At 42.3% G+C, this 25947-nt stretch overlaps 1 protein-coding gene across 1 annotated transcript in view; it reads right to left on the bottom strand.

Moving 5' to 3' along the window:
- Positions 1-25947, bottom strand: part of cnksr3 (cnksr family member 3) — a 53980-nt gene that overhangs the window by 13427 nt on the left and 14606 nt on the right. The window contains exons 5-14 of the mRNA XM_059498034.1: positions 25653-25694; positions 18834-18953; positions 18697-18756; positions 18490-18558; positions 17117-17263; positions 15741-15862; positions 15091-15278; positions 14181-14267; positions 5847-6133; positions 116-152 (exon numbers count right to left, since the gene is read on the bottom strand). Coding sequence (XP_059354017.1) covers positions 116-152; positions 5847-6133; positions 14181-14267; positions 15091-15278; positions 15741-15862; positions 17117-17263; positions 18490-18558; positions 18697-18756; positions 18834-18953; positions 25653-25694 — 1159 coding nt within the window. The remainder of the gene's footprint in view (positions 1-115; positions 153-5846; positions 6134-14180; positions 14268-15090; positions 15279-15740; positions 15863-17116; positions 17264-18489; positions 18559-18696; positions 18757-18833; positions 18954-25652; positions 25695-25947) is intronic.

Genomic DNA, 25947 nt, shown 5'->3' with positions numbered 1-25947 from the left:
AAATTATGCTGTTTGTACATTGTGTACTTGATCATTTCACTCTTTCAGTGAGTTTAAAGCATCTATAACCTCTCTTAGCAATAATAGTCTATGTTAGAAAAGCTTTTCGGCTTACCTTGAGACTTCTCAGCGGCAAAGTCTTGAAGAGGGTACTGAAAACGCGAGGAAAGAGAAAACAGAAATGCAGTAAGTTACGCAGTGAACTCAGAGAGACAGCGCTAATAACACAGCTGCCTCTAAAGAGAGCCTTCACTTCCCCGTAGCACCACACACACGTCAGTGAGAGAGTTCAAGTGCATGTACACACTACTACATATATCCTCCCTCTCGCTCTTTCAAAGCACACTCACATATAATGCTATAGAGCCACATACAGTAAACATAGACTTCCCAGAAACTGAAGATCATCTTGAAGCTACTGGATGGTTGATATCATGTGGGAAACTGTGACATTCGTCATATTCCAAAACACTTTACTTTTTTACTCTGATTCTTGGGTATTTATTCAAATTTCATGAGGCTACATGGATTATTTACACCTTCGTGTCACACCACAGGACTTGAACTGCAGAATGGCTGATTAAAAAAAGTGAAAAATGTTAATGGGGTCATATGACGCTAAAAAGAAGATTATTGTGTGTATTTGGTGTAATTAAATGTGTTTATGCAGTTTAAGATTCAAAAAACATTATTGTGCATTATTGTTTGTTCTCTATGTCCTGCCTTTTGGAACGCATTGTTTTTTACAAAGCTCATCGGTCCAAAAAGCAAGGTGTGCTGTGATTGGCCAGCTATCCGGTGCGTTGTGATTGGCCGAATGCCTCAAGCATGTGACGGAAATGTTATGACCCTCACCATATTGTGATTCAGTCAGAACACCGGCGCGACAAGACAAAAACAATAAAACCCATTACAAACAAGGCATTTGTTGCATCCAGTGGAGACATAATCACAGATTAAAAAGACTCAAACTGTGTTTTTACCATAGACTGTGCATCGCGGCGCGTAAACATAAAACCATGTCTGCATTTGTGATCAGAGAAACGACAAACAACAAGCACTACTCTACACTAGCGGTTCTCAATTCCAGCCCTCACGCCCCCCAGACCTGCATATTTGAGAATCAAAGTTATGTCTTCTTTCTTTGTTTTAACATTTGGGTGTTGTTATGCAAATCTTCCCACATCATGATGTAGACATGGGGGCGTGTTTAAACGAGCCATTTTAGGAAGACAATTTTACAGATCGTCTTTATGCACCAAGAGCTTTTAACACTCCAAAGAGAAAGGAAAAATGTTAAATCACATCATATGACCCCTTTAAATGTAATCAGTAACGGCACTTAAAAACTAAAAACACTCTCCATCAACCACTTGTATTAATGTCAGCCTCAAATCATGTGTTTTATGTTCACATACATTATATTCTTCAATTAATCTCTCAAAATATGGATTTTATACTTTAAAATCGACATTGTAGATCTTATGGTGAATGATTCATCTATGTATGTTTCATAAAATAAAAAATAAAATCTTCCGGTAAAAATGACAGATGTTATCACTCTTGCAAGCTTGTTTTCATCTGCCTAATTTTTTTAAATTGTAAAATGCAATAAACAACTGATGGATGGAACCACATTTTCTTTTCTTTTTGATAATGTTTTACTTTCAAAAGTACGTAATAATACGAAAGACAAAACACAATCTCATGGCAGTTCATAACCATTACGTACGACCTGGAATTGTTTACGCTGTACAAATTCATACGAAATTGCCAGTCCTAAAAAAGGTTACATTTTCCAGTGAGATCGGATTGCAAGGAAAGATCTGTCATGATCTATACTTGGGTTTAATCATCTTTGAGGTTAGCTTATGATAATGTTATTCTGAAGTTGTTATTCTGCTTGGTGTCAATATGAAACTTGAAACAGAACAGAAAAATTTTGAGGAATTATTTATTTTAATTCAGTCTATAACCCATTCAACTGTTAAACAGTACATAGTTAAAAAGCTAAACTGAACTACTTTTCTCTTCGTGTTTCTGAAAGTAGGCAGTCAAATTTAAACCAAATTTGGTCAATAAATGCTCACAGAGACAGATAGACATTCTGCTGAGTAGGTATTATGTGAAAAACATCTTCAGCAGCAGCGCTTGGGAAATGGTGGCAGCTCAATGCCTAGTTAATAGGAAGTGGTTAAAGATCACGATGCAAGCTTAAAATAAGCATTAATATCAGATCTGAAAGCATTAAATGTAGAGACAACATCTGCAAAACTCACAAAAATGATTACATTAAAATATAATGTAATGGAAGTCAGTAAAAGAACATGGTGGCTGGCTAGTTATTTCAAATGTATTTTAACAGTGTTAATTATTGTTTGATATCTTGGACATTATTCACAGCCACTTTTGATCCTATAGTTGAGGCACTGCGATTGTCCACTTTGTTTGAACTATCTGACAGAAAAGCTGCTTGTTTATACGGTTGGAAAACAATTATATCCTCAGAAAGAAAATAAATAGATGACATCCTAGCACAGAAGTTGATTTCTGACACAAGTCAATGTAACTGAGGAATGAAGTGAACACTTACCGTCTCTGTCCGGCTCATGATTCACCTTCGGCCTTCAGATAAGAGACCAGCACATATATGTCCTCAACTGCACAAAGGAAAACAAGTCTTTACATACAAATTAATTTTGCTGTTTGTTTGAAGTATCTTTAACTTGTGCTGCAGTTATAAGCCTATTTTCTTACCTGTAACCAGTATTTTATCGGAATATCACCCTTGCATACATCCCAAACTGTTTCAGTGTGTGTGTGAGAAGCGCTCGAGTTTGACTTGCAGGAGCCCCTAATACAGGCCTAACGCCTTTCGTTTGCATAATTGATTTAACCACTCGGCGCCTCCTTATCAGGTATTTTGCAGTTAACTTGTAGTCATTATAATGGAATCTTTCATTATAAAAAGGCATTATATTCAAGTGACGTCTGACGGTTTGCTTAAAAGGACTTGGTAAAGCTGCTTGTGTGTGTTGTCAGATCAAATTCCCTGCGCTTCAGGTAGTGACCACTGCGCGGCACTGTTGCGCTGCAGAAGCTGACTTTAAATACTACTGAACTTTGCTTTGGGATACATTTGTAATTTCCTTAATATTCATGTAATTCTCATGATATGCTACACAGGAGGGATGTAAGCTACAATTAACAAGACATGTAATTAACAAGACATGTGTACAAAAAATGGGCGGGAGAACGATGGCATAGACTACCAATATACAAATAAATAAATAAATTAATTAATAAATATGTGTATGCTTGTATTTTATGCCCCGTTTATGTAGAAATCTTTGGATTATTATATTTAAAGTGCCATGTTCTCATTTATATTTTACGATGAAGACTTGGGAATTAATTTTGATAGGCAAATATCTCCAATAAATCAGATGTCAGTGATATATATATATATATATATATATATATATATATATATATATATATATATATATATATATATATATATAATTATAATTATTTTTTTTTTGTCTATGGCCATCCACATGAGGCCAGAGCTTTCCCTATCTGATCTTTTTTTCTTCTTCTTTCTAAAAACAAATCGCATAAACACTGCGTCCTCTTAATAAATAGCTTCATAGACACGAAACCGACTCAAAAGGATGTAGTATGCATCCCACACTAGTATGTGTCAATGTAATTCTGCCACAGAGATACATGGAGCATATATAGGCCTATTTTTTAGTTGCTTATTAGTGCTTCACACTCCAGTCCAGTTGGTGGCGGTAAATGCACCAGAAGTTGGTTTGCCATTTGGTTTGCCATTTTTGCTTTAGTAATTTTTTTAATTTTCTTTAGTAAAGCTAATAGGCTCAGAAGCTTCTGCAGCACAAACACAAGAATGTAGTCTGCCACGGTTGTTGTTGTTGCATCCGTCTGGACGAAGGGCCAGTGTCCTGCAGAGTTCAGCTCCAACCCCAATCAAACACACCTGAACCAGCTGATCAAGCTCTAACTAGGGACTTCTACTTGAAACTTCCAGGCAGTTGTGTTGTGCCAATTTAGAGCTAAACTCTGCAGGACACGGCCCTCCAGGACCGAGTTTGGTGACCCCTGGTCTCTGGGGACTCAACAGTTCGCTTTCTGAGTCTCGAGTGCCCTCTGGAGGAAAACCATAATAGAAAACATTAGATGGCTGACTGCATTTGCCCCACACAAGAATGCATAGTATGAGAAGATTTTTCCATTTATAGCATTCTTTATTAATAGTGTCTGAAAACATATATGAGAATCAAGTAGTATCCTATCTTGCTTAAAACTAATGACTTGCTCTAGTGTTACAGTAGGTGGTTTTAAGACAAGTGTTCTTGTTTATAACAGTTTGTTTGCATCTGATATGGATGATATGATTCAAGCCTGAATAACACAACAGAAGACCATGTATATGATCTAAGAGTCTGTAGTTTGCACTGAAATGTGAGTTAATAAAGTAAGAAAGATTTCTTCTGTAGCACAATTCAAGTCTTTTGAAAGCAGACACTTCATACAATGATATGCCAGTGTCATTCAGAGATGAATTTGCAATGCCTTTTAAATTCGATTTCATTTTCTAATTTGAATTGAGGTAGCAAATGGGATGCAGAGTTATAAGTTGAATACGAATTTGAGGAAGTGGAATTCAAATGGAATGAATAGAATAACTGCTATTGGTGTAGTAATTAATAAAACTGTTGAACAAATTAATTAAGTGTAGCTTAAACATATACCCAGTATATATCAAAAATTTGGGGTCAGTTAGATGTTTTTCATGTGTTTGAAGGACTTCACTTATGCACAGCAGTACTGCATTCAATATATCTATCCCCGTTTTCTGTTTTAACATTTAAACTGTAATTTAAAACTGAATTTTCAGCAGCTTTTTCTGCAGTCTTTGGTGTCACATGATGTTTTAAAAGTCATTCTAATATGCTGATTTGATGCTCAAAAAAATTTACTATTATTATCAAAGTTGAAAATGTTTGCTTAGTATTTTTGTGAAAATAGTAATGTTTTTAGGATTCTTTGATGAATTAAAATGAAAAAGAACAGCATTTATTTGAAGTAGAAATCTGTTTTGTCACTTTTGATCAATTTATTGAATTCTTACTGAATAAAAAAAATAAAAAAATAATATTATATATATATACATAAAAGACTGACTTCAGTATAGTGCTGTTAATTTGGTAGTGCTGAATTTAGTTTTGAGAAATATGTCTAATCAGAGTAAAGTCTATTATACTAATCAGCCATAATTAATCAAATTGTCTTGGACCCTTGAAATTCCATTAGATTGCATTTCAGTAAATTCCACTTCCTGTCATTCCAAACCAAATCAAATTCTACTTCCTGCGGGGAGTGACCAAATTGTTTCAAATTCACACTCATGTATTAAAATGGACTGTACGGTATCTTTTCTTTTTCTCGTTTCAGAGAAGACATAGCTTTAACTTACGTAAGGCATATGTTTAAATAAAAAAATCTATTTAGCAAGTGGGAAATATGCTGAACGTGTCTCTATAGTATATACGCACAAATTAAATAACTTATTGATAACACAGTTCCAAGTGAAAATCCTTTTAAAGACCTGATTTTTCAGAGAAAGAGTTTTCAGTAGTGTCCTTAATGCTGATGAAACCTTAAATAAAGTAGCATGCGTTACGCTGAGGATGTCTTTAATACTGGCCCAACTGAATTTCAACAGATCCTCGTTTCAGATCCTGTGGAACATTCCGGATTTGAAGTGATAATACTGCACACGGATAGCAGACAAAGCAGCAGCAGTGCATTCAGTGTGTGAGCAGCTTGAGTCGGGCGATCCAGCTGCTGAACACTGAGGGCTCTGAGGGGGGTCTCTTGGAAGATTTGGCTGCAGGCTTCCGAGCCACTGCTTCCTGGTAGGGTATGGTGGCGCTGTTGTGTAGGTCTGCATTGATAAAACACTGGCTGCCGCGGATGTGGTCGACCCCTCGGACGAGCTGGCGTTCTCCTGTGGGGCGGTAGGGCAGCGGGTAACAGGGCGACTCTTCTGAGATGGTGGGGATCTGTTCGTTACTCAGATATCTGTGCAAGACCTCTTCACCTGAAAACAGACAAAACACCTCATGTAAGGATGAGAGCTATTTACTAGAAGTGAAAACTATTGGTCACATTCTTAAACTACTCAAGGACTCCGAGGACAAAGACAAAAATGGCAAAAGCTTTTCAAAATTGAAAGCTTCTTTCTGATTAGCTGACTTCAATTGTTTTTGTTAGTTTGCTAGGAACTTAAGTCATTTTAAAATATGAGAGCTGTATATTCTGCTTTCATAGCTCAATGTAAGTATTGCCATTTTTCAACCCTGTGGACAAAAGAAAACTACTTAATTACATTACTTACATTCTTACACTAGTTGATTAAATATGTCCACTAACAATGTCCAACAGGATGTGCAATACATGCACAACAGGAGAATTAAGTCTTAATTTCTTTTTCATATGCATGTTTGTTGTTTTGTTTTTTCACCAGAGTGTAATTTTCAGTACATCTGAAGTGATGTATAGTTTTCGGCAGAGCTCAGTGATGGACAACTTTGACACTTTCTTTTTATTTTAATTTTTTTTTACAAAATTAAAGCTTTTGTAAAGAACACAAACATATCACAAATTATATTTATATTGATTATCCATTGTTTTCTTCTTCTTTTAACTCAAGCACAATTTATTTATCTCACACTTTTTTCTTCCTCAATAAACAAATGTATTTTTGAAAATCTTTTTTTTTTTATTATTATTATTATTAAAAAAAAAATCTTTGGCTAAAGTCTTCAGTGCATTGGAAATGACACCACAAATGTTGGATAGTCACGATTTGGGGTGGGGGGCACACAATAAATAATAAGATGATTAATATCATCTTAGTTTTAAACATAATAATTTGAAATATAGCACAAAAAAATCCAAGTCTGTTCAAGTGTAATCTTCATTAGAATCTAGCAGAAGAAACCTATTTCCATCAAATAATTAAAATCGTACTCCTTTACTCCTGCTTATAATTTGGCACACATTTACATTACTGTCTATAAGTGAATATGGTGCCACTTATTTCAGATTTGAGTGTTGGACACATTTACCATTGTTCAGCGAATTTTCACGGATGCAATCCATTTATGTTTAATAGTAATCCACGCGATAAGGAAATTAGAAGATTTTTCCAGTCAGATTTCCAACAAAAAACTACTTGTTTTGAAAGTAACTTTTCAAGGTCAAGTTGAGCTTTATTGTCATTCCGCTGCATGTGTGGACATGGCCTCACAGGACCACGGTGCTACATAAATACAGACATACAACAATAAAGTAAAACAGTATAAACCTATACACAACTAACCTACTGACAGATTCTGACTATAAATATACTATATATATAAATGTTTACCTATACATAGACTGAAAAAGTCAAATATATAGACTATACGAATGCTTTACATTATACTCTACATGTGCAAAGAGAAATATCAAGTCAAGCAGCTGGCTGGGGAACAGCCCCGCACCTTCGCGACGGAAGAGTCCTAGGTTGCACTTGCTCTTACCCTACTCTCTGGCAGAGCCGCCTTATGGGGGACGGCGGTGTGGGAGAATCGACAATCCGTGTTGCACCTAGTTCCACGCCCTCTCCGAAGAAATGAAAAGAGTGTTCGATCGAGCCGCGGCCGGCAGGGAGGCCGCTCACCAACTCTCGGATCTCCGACAAGGGAAATCGTTGGTGGCGGATTACTCCATCCAGTTCCGCACCCTGGCGGCTGTGTGCCAGTGGAACAAGCAGCGCAGTGGGATCGATTCCTGCATGGGCTGGCCGACCGTGTTCATAAGGAGATCTACCTCCTCGAGTTGCCCCCAACACTCAACGGTCTCATTGACCTGGTGCTCCGGGTGGACGCCCGGATTAATTGCCTGGGTAAACAAACCAGTCCATCACGCCACTACGTCTCTCCGGAACGGGGCCACTCAAGTCGAGAGAACATGGTCGGTCCCATCTACGATCACGAACCCATGCAGGTGGGTAGAGCTCGGCTTTCCTGGAAGGAGAGAGAAAGGAGGAGGTCCCAAGGACTATGTTTGTATTGCGGTGGCTCGGATCATTCCCTCCATTCATGCCCGGTAAAAGAGCCAGCCCGGTAGTAAATTTGAGGCTACTATCGGGTGGGATCTCCACCAGGAAGTCCTCAACTACATCTTCGACTCTCCTTCCGGTAAAACTGCGCGGGGAGAATCACACTCACGACTGTCACACCCTTCTGGACTCTGGGGCCGAAGGTAATTTCATTGACTCTCTCCTTCCACGTCACCTGAACCTTCCCGTGTATCATTCCATCCATGTCACTGCACTCAATGGCCAGGAACTGCCACAGGTCACTCACTACACTGAACCAATAACTCTGCTCACCTCAGGCAATCACAACGAAACCATATCCTTTTTCCTCCTGGACTCCCCTGTCGCTCCCATTGTTTTAGGTCACCCCTGATTGGTCAAACATAATCCACGAGTGGATTGGGGTTCCAACACAGTCACCTTGTGGAGTGAAAGTTGTCATAAGTCTTGTCTGGTTTTTGCTTGTCCTGTTGTGCCTGTTTCTGTCTTTCAGGAGGAGACCATGGTGTTATCAAACATGCCCGCAGAGTACTTAGACCTGAAGGAGGTGTTCAGTAAGTCCCGTGCTGCTTCTCTTCCTCCGCATCGTCCCTATGACTGTGCTATAGACTTAGTTCCAGATAATTCTCCGCCTAAAGGCAAACTTTACTCTCTTTCTATTCCGGAGAGGGAGGCCATGGAGAAATACATTTCTGATTCCTTGGCATCGAGTTCATCCGCACTTCCTCTTGTCCAGCGGGGGCGGGATTCTTTTTTGTGGGTAAGAAGGATGGTTCTCTTCCACCTTGTATTGACTACCGAGAGCTGAACAACATCACGATAAAGAATACCTATCCTTTGCCATTGATGTCTTCAGCTTTCGAGAGGTTACAGGGAGCATCCGTATTCACAAAATTGGATTTACGTAATGCTTATCATTTGGTCCGCATCAGGAAGGGGGATGAATGGAAAACCGCCTTTAACACCCCTAGAGGGCACTTTGAATATTTGGTGATGCTGTTCGGGCTCTCCATCTCGCCAGGGGTTTTCCAAGCACTCGTTAATGACGTGTTGAGAGACATGGTAGATCAGTTTATATATGTTTACCTGGATGAAATACAGATTTTTTTCTTCATCTCTCCAGGAACATGTGAAACAAGTCAGACGAGTGCTCCAGAGATTACTTGAGAATGTTTTTTTGTCAAGGCGGAGAAATGCGTATTCCATGCACAGTCTGTTCCCTTCCTAGGGTATATCGACTCGTCCGAGGGAATACTTATGGATCCTGACAAAGTTAAGGTTGTGATAGATTGGCCATCTCCAGATTCCCGTAAGGCCCTACAGCGGTTTCTGGGGTTTGCCAATTTTTATCGACGTTTTATTAGTAATTTCAGCCAACTAGTCTCACCTCTGACCCCCTTGACCTCCCCCAGTACTCCGTTCTGCATTTACCAACCTCAAGAGCCGCTTCGTTTCGGCTCCCATCCTAGTAGCCCCTGATCCCACACGGCAGTTCATGGTGGAGGTCGACACATCAGAGGTGGGAGTAGGAGCAGTTCTTTCCCAACATGCTGCCTCGGACGATAAGATGCATCCCTGCACGTTTTTTTCACATCGTTTATCTCCGGCTGAACGCAATTATGACATTGGTAACAGAGAATTGTTGGCTGTCAAATTAGCTTTAGAGGAGTGGGGAAACTGGTTGGAAGGGTCAGGGGTACCTTTCATTGTTTGGACCAATCACAAGAATTTAGAGTACATTAGAACTGCCAAAAGACTCAATTCCAGGCAGGCTCGGTGGGCACTTTTAATCGGCTGTTTTGATTTTACTCTGTCGTACCGCCCCGGTTCCAAAAATGTTAAACCCGATTCTTTGTCACGTCTTTTGATCCTTCCGAACGCCTGGTGACTCCCGAGTGTATTTTACCTGAGAAAATAGTCATCTCAGCACTCGTATGGGAGGTCGAATCGAAGGTCAAGACGGCCTTAGAAGGGGTAACACCTCCGTCCGGATGACCACCGAATCATTTATTTGTGCCGGAGGAGTTACGGTCCGAAGTTATTCAGTGGGGTCACTGCTCTAATGTAGCTGGTCATCCAGGGATAAGCCGAACCAAAGGTGTAGTTAAGCAATGATTCTGGTGGCCACTTATGGCTCGCGACGTCTATGGAAGCATATGGGTAGCGATATTCAATTTGCAATTTAATATGCAAAATGACAATGCAATATGTAAAATGACAATGCATTTCTGTATTTACATTTACATTTTCCAATACATTTGTGCAACGTTTGGTGCAAAATGAAAATTAAAATTAAATTAAATAATTTTCATTTGGCATTTCATACACCAGTTTTAATATGTAAAATGAATACTAATTTTAACGCTTTATAAGTTGCACAATTAAAATGAAAATGTATTACAGAAATGATTAGATATGTATAACATGTTCAAGCTAAAACTGTGGCAAAATTATCATTTAAATGCTATTTTTCTTAAATGCATTAACACTCACAGTCAAGACACTTACGATTGCATTTTCATTCAGTGTCCCACAATGAATGTAGCAAAATTCAATGTGCACATTGAAAATGCATTCCGTGCCGATCACGTCTCCGCCCCCTCGCGCCATGTCAATCACTGCGTGAACAAGGCGGGGCTTGCAGAAGGTCAGAGACTCAAATCTCAAGAAGAGGATTCAAGTGAGAGAACATGGACAAGACCGTTGGTCCATGTACGTTTTGATCATTTCGGTTTATGGCTTCAATATTTAATTCGCACTTGTGAGCGGCGCTGAAGCGCTCCTTTCATCTGATTGGTCAAATCGCTCCACTTTCAACTCGGTCTTTTCATACTTTCAGGCAGAATAAGAGTCAGTGCGAGTGAAGCACCGCTCACTGTTAATTAGCATAATATGGTTAGTCTGTCTTCGGGTTATCATTCTGAGCGAGCCAACCAAGATTTAGAGAGAACGTTGCGATGTTTAGTCTCCAAGAATCCTGCAAGAAGCCCGCGAGGACTCTGCTCCGGATGAGGACTCTGCCACGTATACGTCGAGGGTCAAAAAGTGTGGCTTTCTACTAACAATATTCCACTCCGTTTCTAACAAATTAGCTCCCAAATTTATTGGCCCGTTTCCTGTCACCAAGATTATTAGTCCAGTGACAGTCCGCCTCAAACAACCTCCAGTGTACAGGAGAATTCATCCCACCTTCCATGTGTCCAAAATTAAACCTGTGTTTTATTCAGGTATTAATCCGCCTACCCCCACCGCCGCGTCTCGTAGATGGGGAACCAACTTATTCGGTAAATCGTATTCTGGACTCGAGACGGAGGGGACGAGGATTCCAGTACTTGGTGGACTGGGAAGGTTACGGTCCGGAGGACCTGCTAGGGACATACTGGATAACTCCCTTATTGATGATTACAATCAGCAGGTAGGCCCTCCTGGGAACTCCATGAGGCGTACCTAGGGGGGGAGGTGGGGGGTGTTACCGTCACGGTTGGTAAACCGTGATCTCAGGGTTTTCACTATGTGGGCGAAGTCTGTGTGTTACGCGTCAGCACTGATTAGTTTGTGGCCGTCTCCGCTAATTGTCATCAGCAACAGCGGTCACTCATTACTCATACCTATATATTGGCTTGTCTAACGTTTTGTGTTTGTGAGAGCGTTGTTTAATGTACTTCGACTTATGTTTGCTTTCTTGTGTGTTTCTGCGTTGGATGTCCGTGTCTCCCCGGAACCCCGTCCACTCTTCGCACATCACCAACAAGTAACATCACTTACCTTCGGCTCGCTTCCCTAAAGTTCCTGTGTCACCCTCTCCTGCTGCCAACTCATCTCCGCCATCCGGATCCTTCACACACCTGCACCATCCTGGACTGTGTATTCCCTTCAGCGTCATCTATGTCTCTTATTGTTGTCCTGTATCATTGTTCTCATTAAACCGTGTTAACTCGCACTTGCTTCCTGCCACTCTTTTCAACCCGTCGTTACACTTCCTCTCTGTAGTGTGTTTCATCGCTGTTGCTGATGAGACCTACCACAGTTGTGTCATCCACGAACTCGATGATGTGGTTGGAGCTGAGCTTGGCAGTGCAGTCGTGGGTCAGCAACGTGAAGAGCAGCGGGCTAAGCACACAGCCTTGTGGGGCACCTGTGCTCAGTGTGGTAGTGCTTGAGGTGTTGTGGTCGACAGACTGACTGAGGTCTTCCATTTAGAAAGTCCAGGATCCAATTACAGAGGGACTTGTTAAGGCCCAGCAGGTTTAGTTTATTAATGAGCTGTTGTGGTACTATTGTGTTGAATGCTGAGCTGAAGATGATGAACAGCATTCTGACATCGGAGTCTATTATTTTCAAGGTGGGTAAGAGCCAGGTGGAGGGTGGAGGGAATTACATAGTCTGTAGAACAGTTTGGACGGTATGCAAACTAGAGCTGATTGAGTTTGTTGGGGAGGCTGGTTTTGATGATGTGCATGACTAGCCTATCAAAATACTTCACCATGATTGGAATCAGTGCTATGAGACAGTAGTCGTTTAGACAGGACATAGGTGATTTATTTTGGTACTGGTATGATTTTTGTGGATTTGAGACATGTGGGGACGACTGCCTGGCTCAGTGAGGTGTTGAAGATATCTGCTAGGACATCTGTCAGCTGTGCATCACAGTCTTTCAGTACACAGCCAGATATGTTGTCAGGACCCGCAGCCTGGCATGGGTTAATCCTGGATACAGTCTTCCTTACGTCGGCTGGAGACAGACAGAGCACCTGGTCATTGGGAGGTATGGGTAGTTTTTGTGCAGGTGTGTCATTCTGCATTGCAAACCATGAATAAAAGTGGTCATCTGGGAGGGATGTGTCGTCATCGCAGGCCTGTGGCAGGGGCTTCTAGTCAGTGACTCTTCTGTCTGTGAAGTGATTGTAGATTTTTTTTAACAAATATGACCGTTTTGCATTTTTGATGCCACAGGACAGATTGGCTCTTGCTGTTTTGAGGGCTGCTTTATCTCCACAAACCTCTGTTTTCATCCACAGCTTTTGATTTGCATGTGTGGTGAAGGTCTTGGCGACTTTAACATCATCAATGCACTTTTTGATATAAGCACTCACAGTTTCAGTGTACTCCTGTAGGTCTGTGAGGTTGTTGTAGGTGGCTGCCTCTTTAAACATGTTCCAGTCTGTTCACTGAAAGCAGTCCTGTAGTGTTGAGGTAGCATCATCTGGCCAAAATGTGATGAGTTTTTGAACCGGTTTGGCAAGTTTCAGAAGTGGCCTTTATGCTGGAGTCAGCATAACAGAGATGCGATCCGAGTACCTGAGGTGGGGGCTTTTTCTGTTGTGTAAACAAAAATCAAGAGTGTTTTTCCCCTTGTTGTTTCCCCAGTTTTTAGGACCCAGAGACATGGACTATTTTAATGATGTCCTTACTATATTACTGGGCCTCAAATGCATCAGTTGCTTTGCTGTCTATGCAGGTTCAGAAAGCTCTCGGATTTCATCAAAAATATCTTAATTTGTGGTCCGAAGATAACGAAGGTCTTACAGGTTTGGAAAGACACTAGGGTGAGTGATTAATGACAGAATTAAAATTTTTGGATGAACTATCCCTTTAAGTTACAATGTGACAATAAGTTATAAAGTAGAATTTATGCGTATTTATGGTCAAAAGTCTGCCACTGCCAGACTACAGACTAAGCAACAATGTAAAAAAAATCATGATGCAACATGATAACCTGCCATTGACTAGCTATGATGACAGGCATTCTTCAGCAGCAACAAGAAAACAACTCTGCATGTGTATATAGTCTTATAGTGTATAGTCACATGTTTACTGATGAATTATGGGTATACAGAGATTACCCCTTGAGCTACTGACAAACAGACAAAAATGCAATGCATATTGTTATCTGACCTTTGTCTGCTCCTGCCCATGTAATTGGGCTTGTGAAATGTTTACACTGAGTGCTGGATATTAACTCCCTTCAGCGGTAGTTTAAACAGACAGGTGCTGCACTTACCTTTCCTTCCAAGAGCCCAGGGTCTGGAGGGGGAGTCCGACGCGCCCAGGCAAGTGTCTACCGGCATGGACATGGGACGCGGCTTCCCTAAAGCACACGCACAATGAAAGAATCAGTCTAATTGAGTCCTTGCTTTTATTTAAAAGCTCAGAGTGAAAAGAAAGCAGACGTCATGGAATCAAATGAGTCTCCTCTTTTATTTCTGTACAGGTTTTATTTGTTTTTGTTTTGAAGCTTTGTTTACAATGCACTCAAGTGCCACAGTAAACTAAAGGATTGCGTTCAGAGAGCTTTGTTTAAAACTGATCATGTTAAAATTATAAAATGGAATGCTCATTTATTGTTTGCATTAAAAAAAAGTTAAAACATTTAAAAATCTTGACATTTTGAATGATCAGAGAGCCTTCAGAAATAACATTTTCATAACTTAATTGGAATATTAGCAAAAAGTTCTTCTTAGAACATACTTTTGTTAGGTAGGTAGTCATTTGATTTTCATAAACAACTTGCTTTATTTTAGAACAGAATGCAAGATACCTTGCAGTTCATGTTGATTCAGTAATGGCTCTGACTGATTCAGTGAGTTCATTTATTCTGGAGATTCATCAAACTGATTCAAATACTGAAGTATGAAGCCACTGGTATATATATTAAAAAAAAACATTATTACGACTTCTTATCTCACAATTTTTTTTCACTTTTTTTCACAGAACTGCATGATATTAACTCTTTATAACAATTGCAAGTTATATCGTATATCGTATATCGAGTTTATATCATACAATTATTACTATATTTCTCAGATTTGCGAGTTAATATCACACAACTCTGAGAAAAAAGTCCAGTCCATAGTGAAATTACTTCAGTGATGTTACAAAATAAAGTCACGAAGGGTTGAACAGGTACTGACCTCTGGATGGTGTCCGCTGTCTCAGTCGCGCTTGTGGGACTCCGACCTCAGGTGGGTTTATGCTAACTTTGCTGTTATAGTCGCTGATATTTGAACGCCGTCTACTGGCTAAATCCAGAGATGAGTTTGGCGACTCTGAACCTTTTGGTCTCATCTTCACACCTGTGTGTTCACTCGTATCTGCATCTCTACAGACATACAGAGATAAAGCAGCATTAACAGACCAAGTTAAACGAAAAGTGGAAAGTTTGTATTTACAAGTTGGGAAGTCGAAATTACAATGTCAAGTGTGTTCGAGTAACTTTGACCAGCTCAAGATGGTGATGTACCTGTTTTGCAAATAATTCAGAAGATATTTCTACAGCCATACTTCTACAAAATGATGTATAAAGAATGTGCATCAGGAATGTTTTTGCTTTTTAATGAATTGATGAAGATGGTGTAAATTGAATCGTTATAGTATATATTCTATCGTAATTGCTGAATTGCCGAGTGTCTGTGTTGCATACGAGCCAAAACTGAAGTATATTTTGAGCTAAGTTTGCATAATTTGTAATGTACTGCAATGAAGCTCATTATGTTTTGCAACAGAGCCACAGAGTAATTGATTTAATATTAGGAGATACATTATCAGAGAAACAGGTACTGACCGTGGGCTGTATGGCATGGAAGGAGGAGGAGGAATATAGAGATCTAAAATGGCAGGTTTCTCCGGACGCTTGATTTGCACAGGATTTCTGGATGATGGGGCGGCGGGCACATGTGATGGACTCTAAAACAAACAAATAAATTAGTCCCTCATTCTGCCCGGTATATTTACATATGATAGGTGTGAAAAAAAAACTGCTAAATTTCATAATATAATCTTTAAATGAAATTAGTTGGATCACAGAGCTAATCATTTTTGCTTCATTTAAATCCATAGACCTTTGATAACCATAGACCAAATCACAACACTAAGGCTCTTTGTACTGAAATATTTTTTTCTTCTCTGGGACCAGCTTTTTTTCTTTTCTTTTTTTTTGTAAGACATGCTTACTTTTGTTGAATGCGTGCTTTTTTAAAGCCTTTAATCATAGATTTTGCTAAAGCAAGAATGGCCTTAAATCCACATCATTTCAAGAGTATTGTTCTACTTTTGTAAAAAAGAACCGATAATAGTCTTTACTCATTAAGTTCCTTTATGGATTATCTGAATTGCATAAACAGATATTAAGAAAGATGTTTGTTGGAAAGTAGGGCTTTCAGTCATTGAAAGGTACATTATATATAAACTAGAATGCCTGATTTTAGTCCAATTGCTTTTAAGAATACAATAAGCAGCCTGATTTGAAGTAGCATTCATGTTCATACCACAAATCAAAGTACCTCTTTATAATGGATTCTTTACATTACATTAAAAATGTTTTTTTTTTCATTGAAGGACAATCTTTTTTTTTGAGCTGTAGTCTACAGTATGACCTTTAAGGTGCAAGGTGTTCGGGAGAGTCCATATGGACTAATATTAGCTACAGTTTTCTGAAAATCAATGGCTGTGTGACATTTGGACTGGGATTTTAATCAGATGGAAACACACATCCTGATGTGAAATCTTAACTGCTGTTAATCAGCATAAGTCAGCTGTGGATGTAACATCAACATGCATTTTCAAAGGCGAGTTAACGTGTGTGTGTGTGTGTGTGTGTGTGTGTGTGTGTGTGTGTGTGTGTGTGTGTGTGTGTGTGTTTGTGAGGAGAGGAAGAAATGTTGCATTGTTTTAGTTCTGCAACACCCATGCAAATCCATCCACTCGTGTTGAAACAATGAAGGTTCATGGAGTTTGTTCAAATGTGGAACACAGAGAAATGGCAGAAAACCCCTCACAAGCTGTCATTTGCTTTCTACAAACAGTCTACACAAGTGATCAAATGTTTGGGGTCGGTAGGATTTTTAAATGTTTTTGCTCACAAAGGCTGCATTTATTTAATCAAAAATTACAGTACAACTGTGAAATGTTATTCCATTTAAAATGGACTGAAGGAGATACCTGGACGGCAGGGGGTCTCCAGCGCATGTTCTTCAGCGGTGCAGGTGTGAAGCCACAAGTACCTGACGGTCTTTTCTTCACCATCAGTGTCACATTCTGAGGATCTTCTCTGAGCTTTTCCACCAGATTCTTCAACTGCCAGCCCACCTAAGAAGAAATAAGTACATCTGTTTATGGGTGACTCTAACAATTTTGCCTTCATTTCTTGAAACCACGACTTTTTCATAATCGTTCCTTTATTGCTTGTACTTGTACTTCTCATAATTGTGACTTTATGTCTCATGATTGCATATTGTTTAATTATTATACTTTATTATTATTTACTTAAATTACTTAAATTAAATGACAATTGTACCGTTTTCCTCATGAATGTGATTTTATGTCTCAAAATGTGGCTATTTTGTACAAAATGTGTTTCCTTTAAACTCTCACAAAAAGAAAAATGTGTTTTATTTATTTATTTGCTCTGAGACGGAAATGCCCTTGTGAAACAGAAGTACACTTTAGAATACTACTAACTTATTACAGAAATAATATACTGTAAAAGAATTGGGTAACACTTTATTTTAGGGTCTCTTCACTAGTTTCTTATTAGAATGCATATTACTAGAATATTAGCCATTTATTAGTGCTGAATAAGCACATATTAATGCCTTATTCTACATCCCTAATACCTAAACTTAACAACTACCTTACTAACTATTAATAAGCAGCAAATTAGGAATTGATTGAGGGAAAGGTCGTAGTAAATAGTGGATAAATGTGTTAACAAGAATTCTACTTAAGTACAAACTTAATGTAATATTTTTAGGCTATTAATTTAATGTTATTTAAAATTTTACATTACATTTTATTCAATTAAATGAAAATGTTTTATAATCATATATGTAATAAATGTCATATAGGTAATAACTCATTTGTTATGATGCAGTTGCAATTTAGTACATTTAAAATGTATTAACTTTTAACTTTTATACTACAAGTGCACACTCAATACAATTAAGTGCACTTCTTTTTGAAAAGGGTGGACTTCGGGACATAAAAGATCATAAATGGGGGAAAGCTGATCCTACTGTAGCTGAAATGTAGTCTGAATAGCTTTATGCTGTACAAATACAAATGGGCAGGCACCAACCCAATGCTTTCTCTGTAAATATGAGGTGAATAAAAAACAGCACTGATCCAAAACAATGATAAAGGTGTTCATAACAGTATGGTTATTCAAAAGGCCTTTTCATCTCCCGCTCTCTCCCATGGATCAGGTTTACTCAGTTCAACACAAAAGCTCACCATCTTTTCTCCTCTCACTCTTTTAGGTCAGAACAATTACCCATAATCCTCCTCACTATCATGTGACAGATGCATGGACTCACCACTGTTTGTCTGTTGACTTGAATCACCTCATCGCCTGCATGAATCCTCTGAGTTCGGTCTGCTGGAGACTGAGGGGTGAAACAGACAGACGTCATGAATCATTTGAAGTAATGCTCGTGAACTCTGTTTCTTATGGTTCTCGGCAATCTAGTCCCAGACTGTGGCTTGAATGATGCTACAACAGATCTGTTGTTCTGTTGACTCACATTTTCTGTAGTTCCGGTGATGACGTGTAGCCCATCGTAAGTGGATTTGATATACATTCCCTTTAAAAAAATATGTAGTTGTTAAGCAACTGGCAAACAATTCCAACGGGTTGTGAGCTGAAGCTGTTGACACTCACCAGTCCCTCGTCTGCTTTGATATTAGTGACGGTGACTTCCTCCAAACAGGTTATTTGACTCTTTAAGGGGTCAGAGGTCATCCTCATGGTGGAATCACAAATTCCGGTCAAAACCTTTGACTGAAATGAACAGAAAGAATATGATTCATTTCATGATAACTTATGTAGGACTTTATAAGGCTCAACCCAGACTCATTGTAAAAACATTTACGCAAAATATTACATTGTTTAGTGACATTTTTAAAGAGAAACGTCCAGTGAGTGGTGCTAAAACTGGTTGTTGTATGTACTGTGGCAGTTCGTAAATGAAATGACCAGTGATTAATTGGTGTTAAAAGGATAGTGCTTGTTTGAAAAAAATGTGCCCAAAGCAATTGTGATAAAGATGCATTTGCTGACACAACCGTGTCAACTTCAGCTTGCTTCTAATTGTCTTTGAGCTCTTTTATAATGATTCATTTCATGGGATTCTTTCCCAAGTTCTCTGCATCACAAGTGCAGTGCTGTACCTGGTGGGTTACTGAGCAATTTTACTATGCCAGAAAAGCTACCCGGGCTCATGGCATAAACGTACCTGGGTGCACATTTTAGCGAGACACGAAGTACGTACCAATAAGTACGTATCACTGAAGTTTCCAAAAGAAATGAGCACTAGAGGCAGTAAAACTCTGACACCTTTTATTCCTTTTCACACAAATTTACAGAGTTTCAATTAATAAAGCGTATTTTTCGCAGAATTACTTGAAGAATATCATGTTGCCACTTCAAAACAATATTAATATGCTGGGAGATTTGAAAACTGATGCTTCTGAACATTAATATCGCACATATCCAGCTTTATATCTATGGGTTTTCAGAGGCGGTAGGTTTGTTCGGTAGCTCACGGAGTTCGGAGATGGACTTCAGAGACGAGGAGCTCCAGTTCGAATCCCATGTAACCACAGTTTGACAAAGCCATTCAAATCTGCATATAAGTTAGTTGAAACGACATCAACAAATGCGTTTTATATCAGTTTTGCATTTGTTGACACTATCGGGTAGGTTTAGGGTTGGGTTTGGTGTAGGGCATACATTTTAGCGACGGTCCCCGGATCTTTGAATTCTGAATTGCCGCAATACGTACCAGAAGCAACATAATAAAAACACAGCAATACGTAACTAGATTAACATATGTGGCAGGGGAGGTGTGGTTTAGCGAGGTCTGCGACGGGAGAGAGAGTGAGGAGATCAGCGGTGGTAAGTGAGTTAAGTGAGAGACAAGTGACACCTGCTTCTCATTGCAGTGATTGGCGTGGGGAAGCAGTATTTAAGCCACCTGGGAACCAGAGACAAAGGAGAGACCTGAGGACTCGTGGGAGGAAACGACCGACCGAAAGCGAGAGCCTGAAAGTATCAATGTTATGATTTATGCGCATGTGGCGCGACTTTGTTTTCCGTTCTTTGATTCAGTGTAATAAAGTTCCCACGAGCCTCAGTACGCCGACCCTGGTCTCCTTCCTTCTCTGCCATACGAACTTTATCACACTGGTGCCGAAAACCCGGGAAGGAAGGAGAACGACGCCGCCATGCAAACCCCGTCAGGATCATCGGGAACGCCGTTTGCGGAGCTCATTACATCGCTCGCGGGCCTGCATCAGGAACAACATCAAGCCCTGCTGGAGCTGCGAGCCGACCATGAACATCGGTTTCAGGCAATGATGCAGGTCCAGCGGGAGGACCGCGAGCTGTTCCGGAGCATGCTGGACCGGGAGGTTCAGACGAGGTTGGCCTCCTTCAGTTCCAGCCCTGCTGCCCACATGCCTCTTACGAAGATGGGGCCAACAGATGATCCGGAAGCGTTCCTCGATTTGTTTGAGAGGACGGCCGAGGCGTGTGGGTGGCCGGAGGACAGCTGGCCGGTCCGGATAATTCCGCTGCTGTCAGGGGAGGCCCAGAAGGCTGCTCAACAACTGCCCGTCCAGAACCTCCTGGTATATGCAGACTTAAAAAGAGCAGTGCTCCAAAGGGTCGGCCTCAGCCCCAAGCAGCACCGTCAACGCTTCCGGTCGCTAGAACTGACCGAAGCGGGCCGGCCCTTTGTCTTAGCCCAGCAGCTCCGGGACTCCTGCTGCAAATGGCTGTTGGCCGGAGGAAGCGACGCCGAGACCATTATCAACACCGTGGTGCTGGAGCAGTTCATCTCACGACTCCCGAAGAGGACTGCTCAGTGGGTCCAGTGCCACCGGCCGGCGTCGCTGGATCTGGCCATCCAACTGGCGGAGGATCAGCTGGCGGCGTGTTCCGGGGTCGGCGAACCCCTTCCATCTGTCTCTCTCTCTCTCTCCCCCCCCCCTCTCTCTCCTCTTCCTCCAAAGCCTGTCCCTTTACCCAGGTCTCGGTACACGGGGCCACCGAGGGCCGCACCCCGTTGGAGAGCAGGGACGGAGCCGGCCGCCATGTCACGGGGTCCGGCCAGGGGAATGGGGCCGCCGCACGGGGAGGGACTGGCTGAGCTACCAGCTGCTTCCCCACGTCAATCACCTGACCCACTTCCAACCACTAGGGTGGCGGGTAGGCCTGGGCCGGCCTGCTGGCGTTGCGGGGATCCGGGCCATTTCGTGGACCGGTGCCCGGTTATGGAGGTGGGGACGTGGGTCCGGATCCCGGACGACCCGCAGGCTGCCCCCGATCAAGCCGGGTTGTACCAAATACCCGTGAGTATAAAGGGGGGTACCTATCAAGCTTTGGTGGATTCAGGTTGTAACCAGACCTCCATCCATAAAAGCCTGATACAATCCGGGGCATTGGATACGGGCCGCGTGGTTAAGGTGAGGTGTGTGCACGGGGATATAGTGGAATACCCCATAAAAACCATAGGCATCAAATTTAGGGGACAAAAGCATTATGTGGAGGTGGCCGTTAGTCCGCTCCTCCGGCATCCACTAATCTTGGGTACCAATTGGCCAGCTTTTGAACAATTATTGGGGTGTTTAACAGTGGATGCCTCTGGGAAAAAGAGAGGCCCGGTTAGCGGGGCGTGCGCTCAGGTGGGAGAATCTGTACCCGGACCCAGTGGGGAAGCTTCAGGGGAACCGAGCGAGTTGGCGAGGCTAAACCTTTCCAGTCGCGATGACTTTCCCCTGGAGCAGTCCCAGGATGAGACCCTTAAACATGCATTCGAGCAGGTCCGTTCCATCGATGGGCAGGTCCTCCATCCTGACCGCGCGCTCTCTTATCCGTATTTTGCCGTTATTAAGGACCGGTTGTATCGAGTGACCCATGACGCTCAGACAAAGGAAGATAAGGCCCAATTATTAGTACCTAAGAGCCATCGGGAAATGCTTTTCCAGGCGGCACATTGCAATCCAATGGCGGGGCATTTAGGTATGACAGCCACGCTAAATCGTCTAATGACCCGATTTTTTTGGCCGGGCATTCACGAGAACGTCCGCAGATGGTGCGCGTCGTGTCGGGAATGTCAGTTGGTGAACCCACCGGCCACCCCAAAAGCGCCGTTGCGCCCTCTACCTCTAGTGCAGGTCCCCTTCGAACGAATTGGTATGGACCTCATCGGGCCATTAGAACGATCCGCACGGGGACATCGTTTTGCGTTAGTCATAGTGGATTATGCAACACGATATCCCGAAGCAGTGGCGCTCCGCAATATCTCGGCGAAGAGTGTGGCGGACGCCCTGTTTCGTTTAATCTCCCGCATGGGAATCCCAAAAGAGATTCTCACGGACCAAGACACCGCGTTTATGTCACGCACGTTACGCGAATTATATGAATTATTGGGCATTAAAGCGGTACGGACCAGCGTCTATCACCCACAAACAGACGGACTGGTCGAACGATTTAATTGCACTTTGAAAACAATGATTCGTAAATTCGTACAAGAAGACGCGAAAAATTGGGATAGATGGCTAGAGCCCCTCTTATTCGCTGTGCGCGAGGTCCCCCAAGCCTCCACGGGGTTTTCCCCCTTCGAGCTTCTTTACGGACGCCAGCCCCGCGGGGTGCTGGACGTCCTGAAAGAAACTTGGGAGGACGGACATTCGGATAGCAAAAATGAAATTCAGTATGTCATGGACCTGAGAGCAAAACTCCATACACTGGGGCGGCTCTCAATGGAGAATTTGCTTCAGGCCCAGGGCAGACAAAGCCAGCTGAATAACAGGGGAACTAAGCTCCGAGAATTTGCACCGGGAGATAAAGTGCTCGTATTACTGCCAACCTCCAGCTCCAAATTATTATCAAAGTGACAAGGACCCTTTGAGGTCACACAGCGAATAGGCGATCTCAATTATAAGGTAGTATGAACAGACAGTGGCGACTCCAGGCAAATTTACCACCTCAACCTCCTTAAAAAAATGGAGCGAAGAGGAGTCAGTGTTGCTAGCGACGGCAGTGAGCGGAGAGGAGGATCTCGGGCCAGAGGCGATCATTAAAGAAAAATCCCTCTCCCTGGCCCCGGGAGGGGATCACCTCTCGCCCTCGCAGCTCACTGACATTGGACAGTTACAGTCCGAATTTGCAGACGTGTTTTCGCCTCTACCTGGTCGTACTAATCTGATTCAGCACCATATTGAAACAGAGCCGGGCGTGGTGGTTCGCAGCCGGCCATATAGATTACCTGAACACAAGAAAAAGGTGGTTCAGACAGAATTAGAGGCGATGCTGGGGTTAGGAGTAATCGAGGAGTCCCACAGTGATTGGGCGAGCCCGATTGTTTTGGTCCCTAAAACGGACGGCTCGGTGCGATTTTGTGTGGACTATCGCAGGGTGAACGCAGTGTCAAAATTTGATGCTTATCCAATGCCACGGATTGACGAGTTGCTCGATCGGTTAGGTACGGCTCGCTTTTATTCGACATTGGACTTGACAAAAGGATATTGGCAGATCCCCTTATCTCCCATGTCTAGAGAAAAAACAGCCTTCACCACGCCGTTTGGTTTACACCAATTTGTGACGCTTCCGTTCGGCTTGTTCGGGGCCCCCGCTACGTTCCAGCGTCTCATGGATCGAGTGCTGCGCCCGCATGCTGCATATGCCGCCGCCTACCTGGATGATATTATCATTTTATAGTGGCGACTGGCGGCGGCATATGGAGCATGTGAGGGCTGTCCTCGAGGCGCTGAGACGGGCGGGGCTAACGGCCAACCCGAAGAAGTGCGCGGTTGGGCGGGTGGAGGTAAGGTATCTGGGCTTCCACTTGGGTCACGGGCAAGTGCGTCCCCAAATTGACAAGACAGGAGCAATTGCGACTTGCCCCAGACCCAAGACCAAAAAGGAGGTGAGGCAGTTCCTGGGGCTGGCGGGATATTATAGGAGATTTATTCCTGGTTATTCGGACCTCACTAGCCCCCTGACTGACCTCACTAAAAAGGAGGTACCAGATACGGTCCAATGGACGGAGCGGTGCCAACAGGCCTTTACCCGAGTTAAGGCTGCCCTGTGTGGTGGACCGCTCCTGCACTATCCTAACTTTTCTCTCCCCTTTTTGTTGCAGACTGACGCGTCGGACAGGGGGCTGGGCGCGGTCCTGTCCCAGGAGGTGGGGGGGGAGGATCGCCCGGTGCTGTACATTAGCCGGAAGCTCTCTAAGAGAGAGGCTAAGTACAGCACCATAGAAAAGGAGTGTTTGGCCATCAGGTGGGCGGTCCTCACCCTTCGTTACTACCTCCTGGGCCAGGAGTTCACCCTCTGCTCGGACCACGCGCCCCTCCAGTGGCTCCACCGCATGAAGGATACCAACGCGCGAATCACCCGTTGGTATCTAGCTTTACAGCCATTTAAGTTCAAGGTGATTCACAGGCCGGGGGCGCAGATGGCTGTGGCCGACTTCCTCTCCAGGAATGTCGGGCGGTGGGGGTATGTGGCAGGGGAGGTGTGGTTTAGCGAGGTCTGCGACGGGAGAGAGAGTGAGGAGATCAGCGGTGGTAAGTGAGTTAAGTGAGAGACAAGTGACACCTGCTTCTCATTGCAGTGATTGGCGTGGGGAAGCAGTATTTAAGCCAGCTGGGAACCAGAGACAAAGGAGAGACCTGAGGACTCGTGGGAGGAAACGACCGACAGAAAGCGAGAGCCTGAAAGTATCAATGTTATGATTTATGCGCATGTGGCGCGACTTTGTTTTCCGTTCTTTGATTCAGTGTAATAAAGTTCCCACGAGCCTCAGTACGCCGACCCTGGTCTCCTTCCTTCTCTGCCATACGAACTTTATCACAACATAATCAAAACATGCCAGGGTTCACGTATTAAACCTGTGTTTTAACGCCACTCAGTGGACATTTCTCTTTGAAACTGTTGCGAAACGTGCAGTGAGGTACGTAAAAATGGTCTCGCAGAAACGTACCCACAGTTATGCAGAAAAGCCATATATAGAAAACTGATAATGTGATGTTTGTTTGTTTTTCTGTACAAACTGTTGAAATTATTGTACTGCATTACATTAATGCATTTAGCAGACGCTTTTATCCAAAGGGACTTACAGTGCATTCAAGCTAATATTATTTACCTAACATTTGTTCCCTGGGAATCAAACCCACAACATTGCGCTGCTAATGCAATGCTCAACCACTTGAGCCACAGGAACACAGTTTTTGCATCCAAAACATTCCTTTAATGCAGATTGTGAGATTGTGTTATCTACCACAGGATGTTTCAGTGGTTCCTGAAGAAAACATCTCAAACTGAACAATCCAGTTGCATCTCCACACTCACAATGAACACAGATGCATCACAGATAACAGCTGAATATCTGACCCGAGAGAAGTATGGCATGCTTGAATGATAAATATGCTGTGATTGAAATAACTGACAGCAAGACTTTCTACTTACCACTTCTAATATCTTCTCCTCCATTTCAAACACTGTGCAGTCCTGCAATTAAAACGGGAGGATTTGCATGAGACGCCACATTCCCAAAGGAAAATATGAAATGGTTAACATGAAATCAAAATACCAAAGAAAGTATTTAAGAAATGTAATATGAGGATTTGAAATATGGAATGCGCTGACAAATAGATGGAGAAGGGGTTAATTCTGATTTAAAGACGAGTTTGACAGGGTAATTGCTGCAGGGTTTGAGGGCTGTGCTGCTTGAGACTATGAAGACCTCGATCACAGTTATGAG

Source organism: Carassius carassius, chromosome 18 (genome assembly GCF_963082965.1).
Source record: "Carassius carassius chromosome 18, fCarCar2.1, whole genome shotgun sequence".
In the NCBI taxonomy this organism is placed as follows: domain Eukaryota; kingdom Metazoa; phylum Chordata; class Actinopteri; order Cypriniformes; family Cyprinidae; genus Carassius; species Carassius carassius.
The sequence above is the reverse complement of the archived record's forward strand: the minus strand, read 5'-3'. Positions and strand labels throughout refer to the sequence as shown.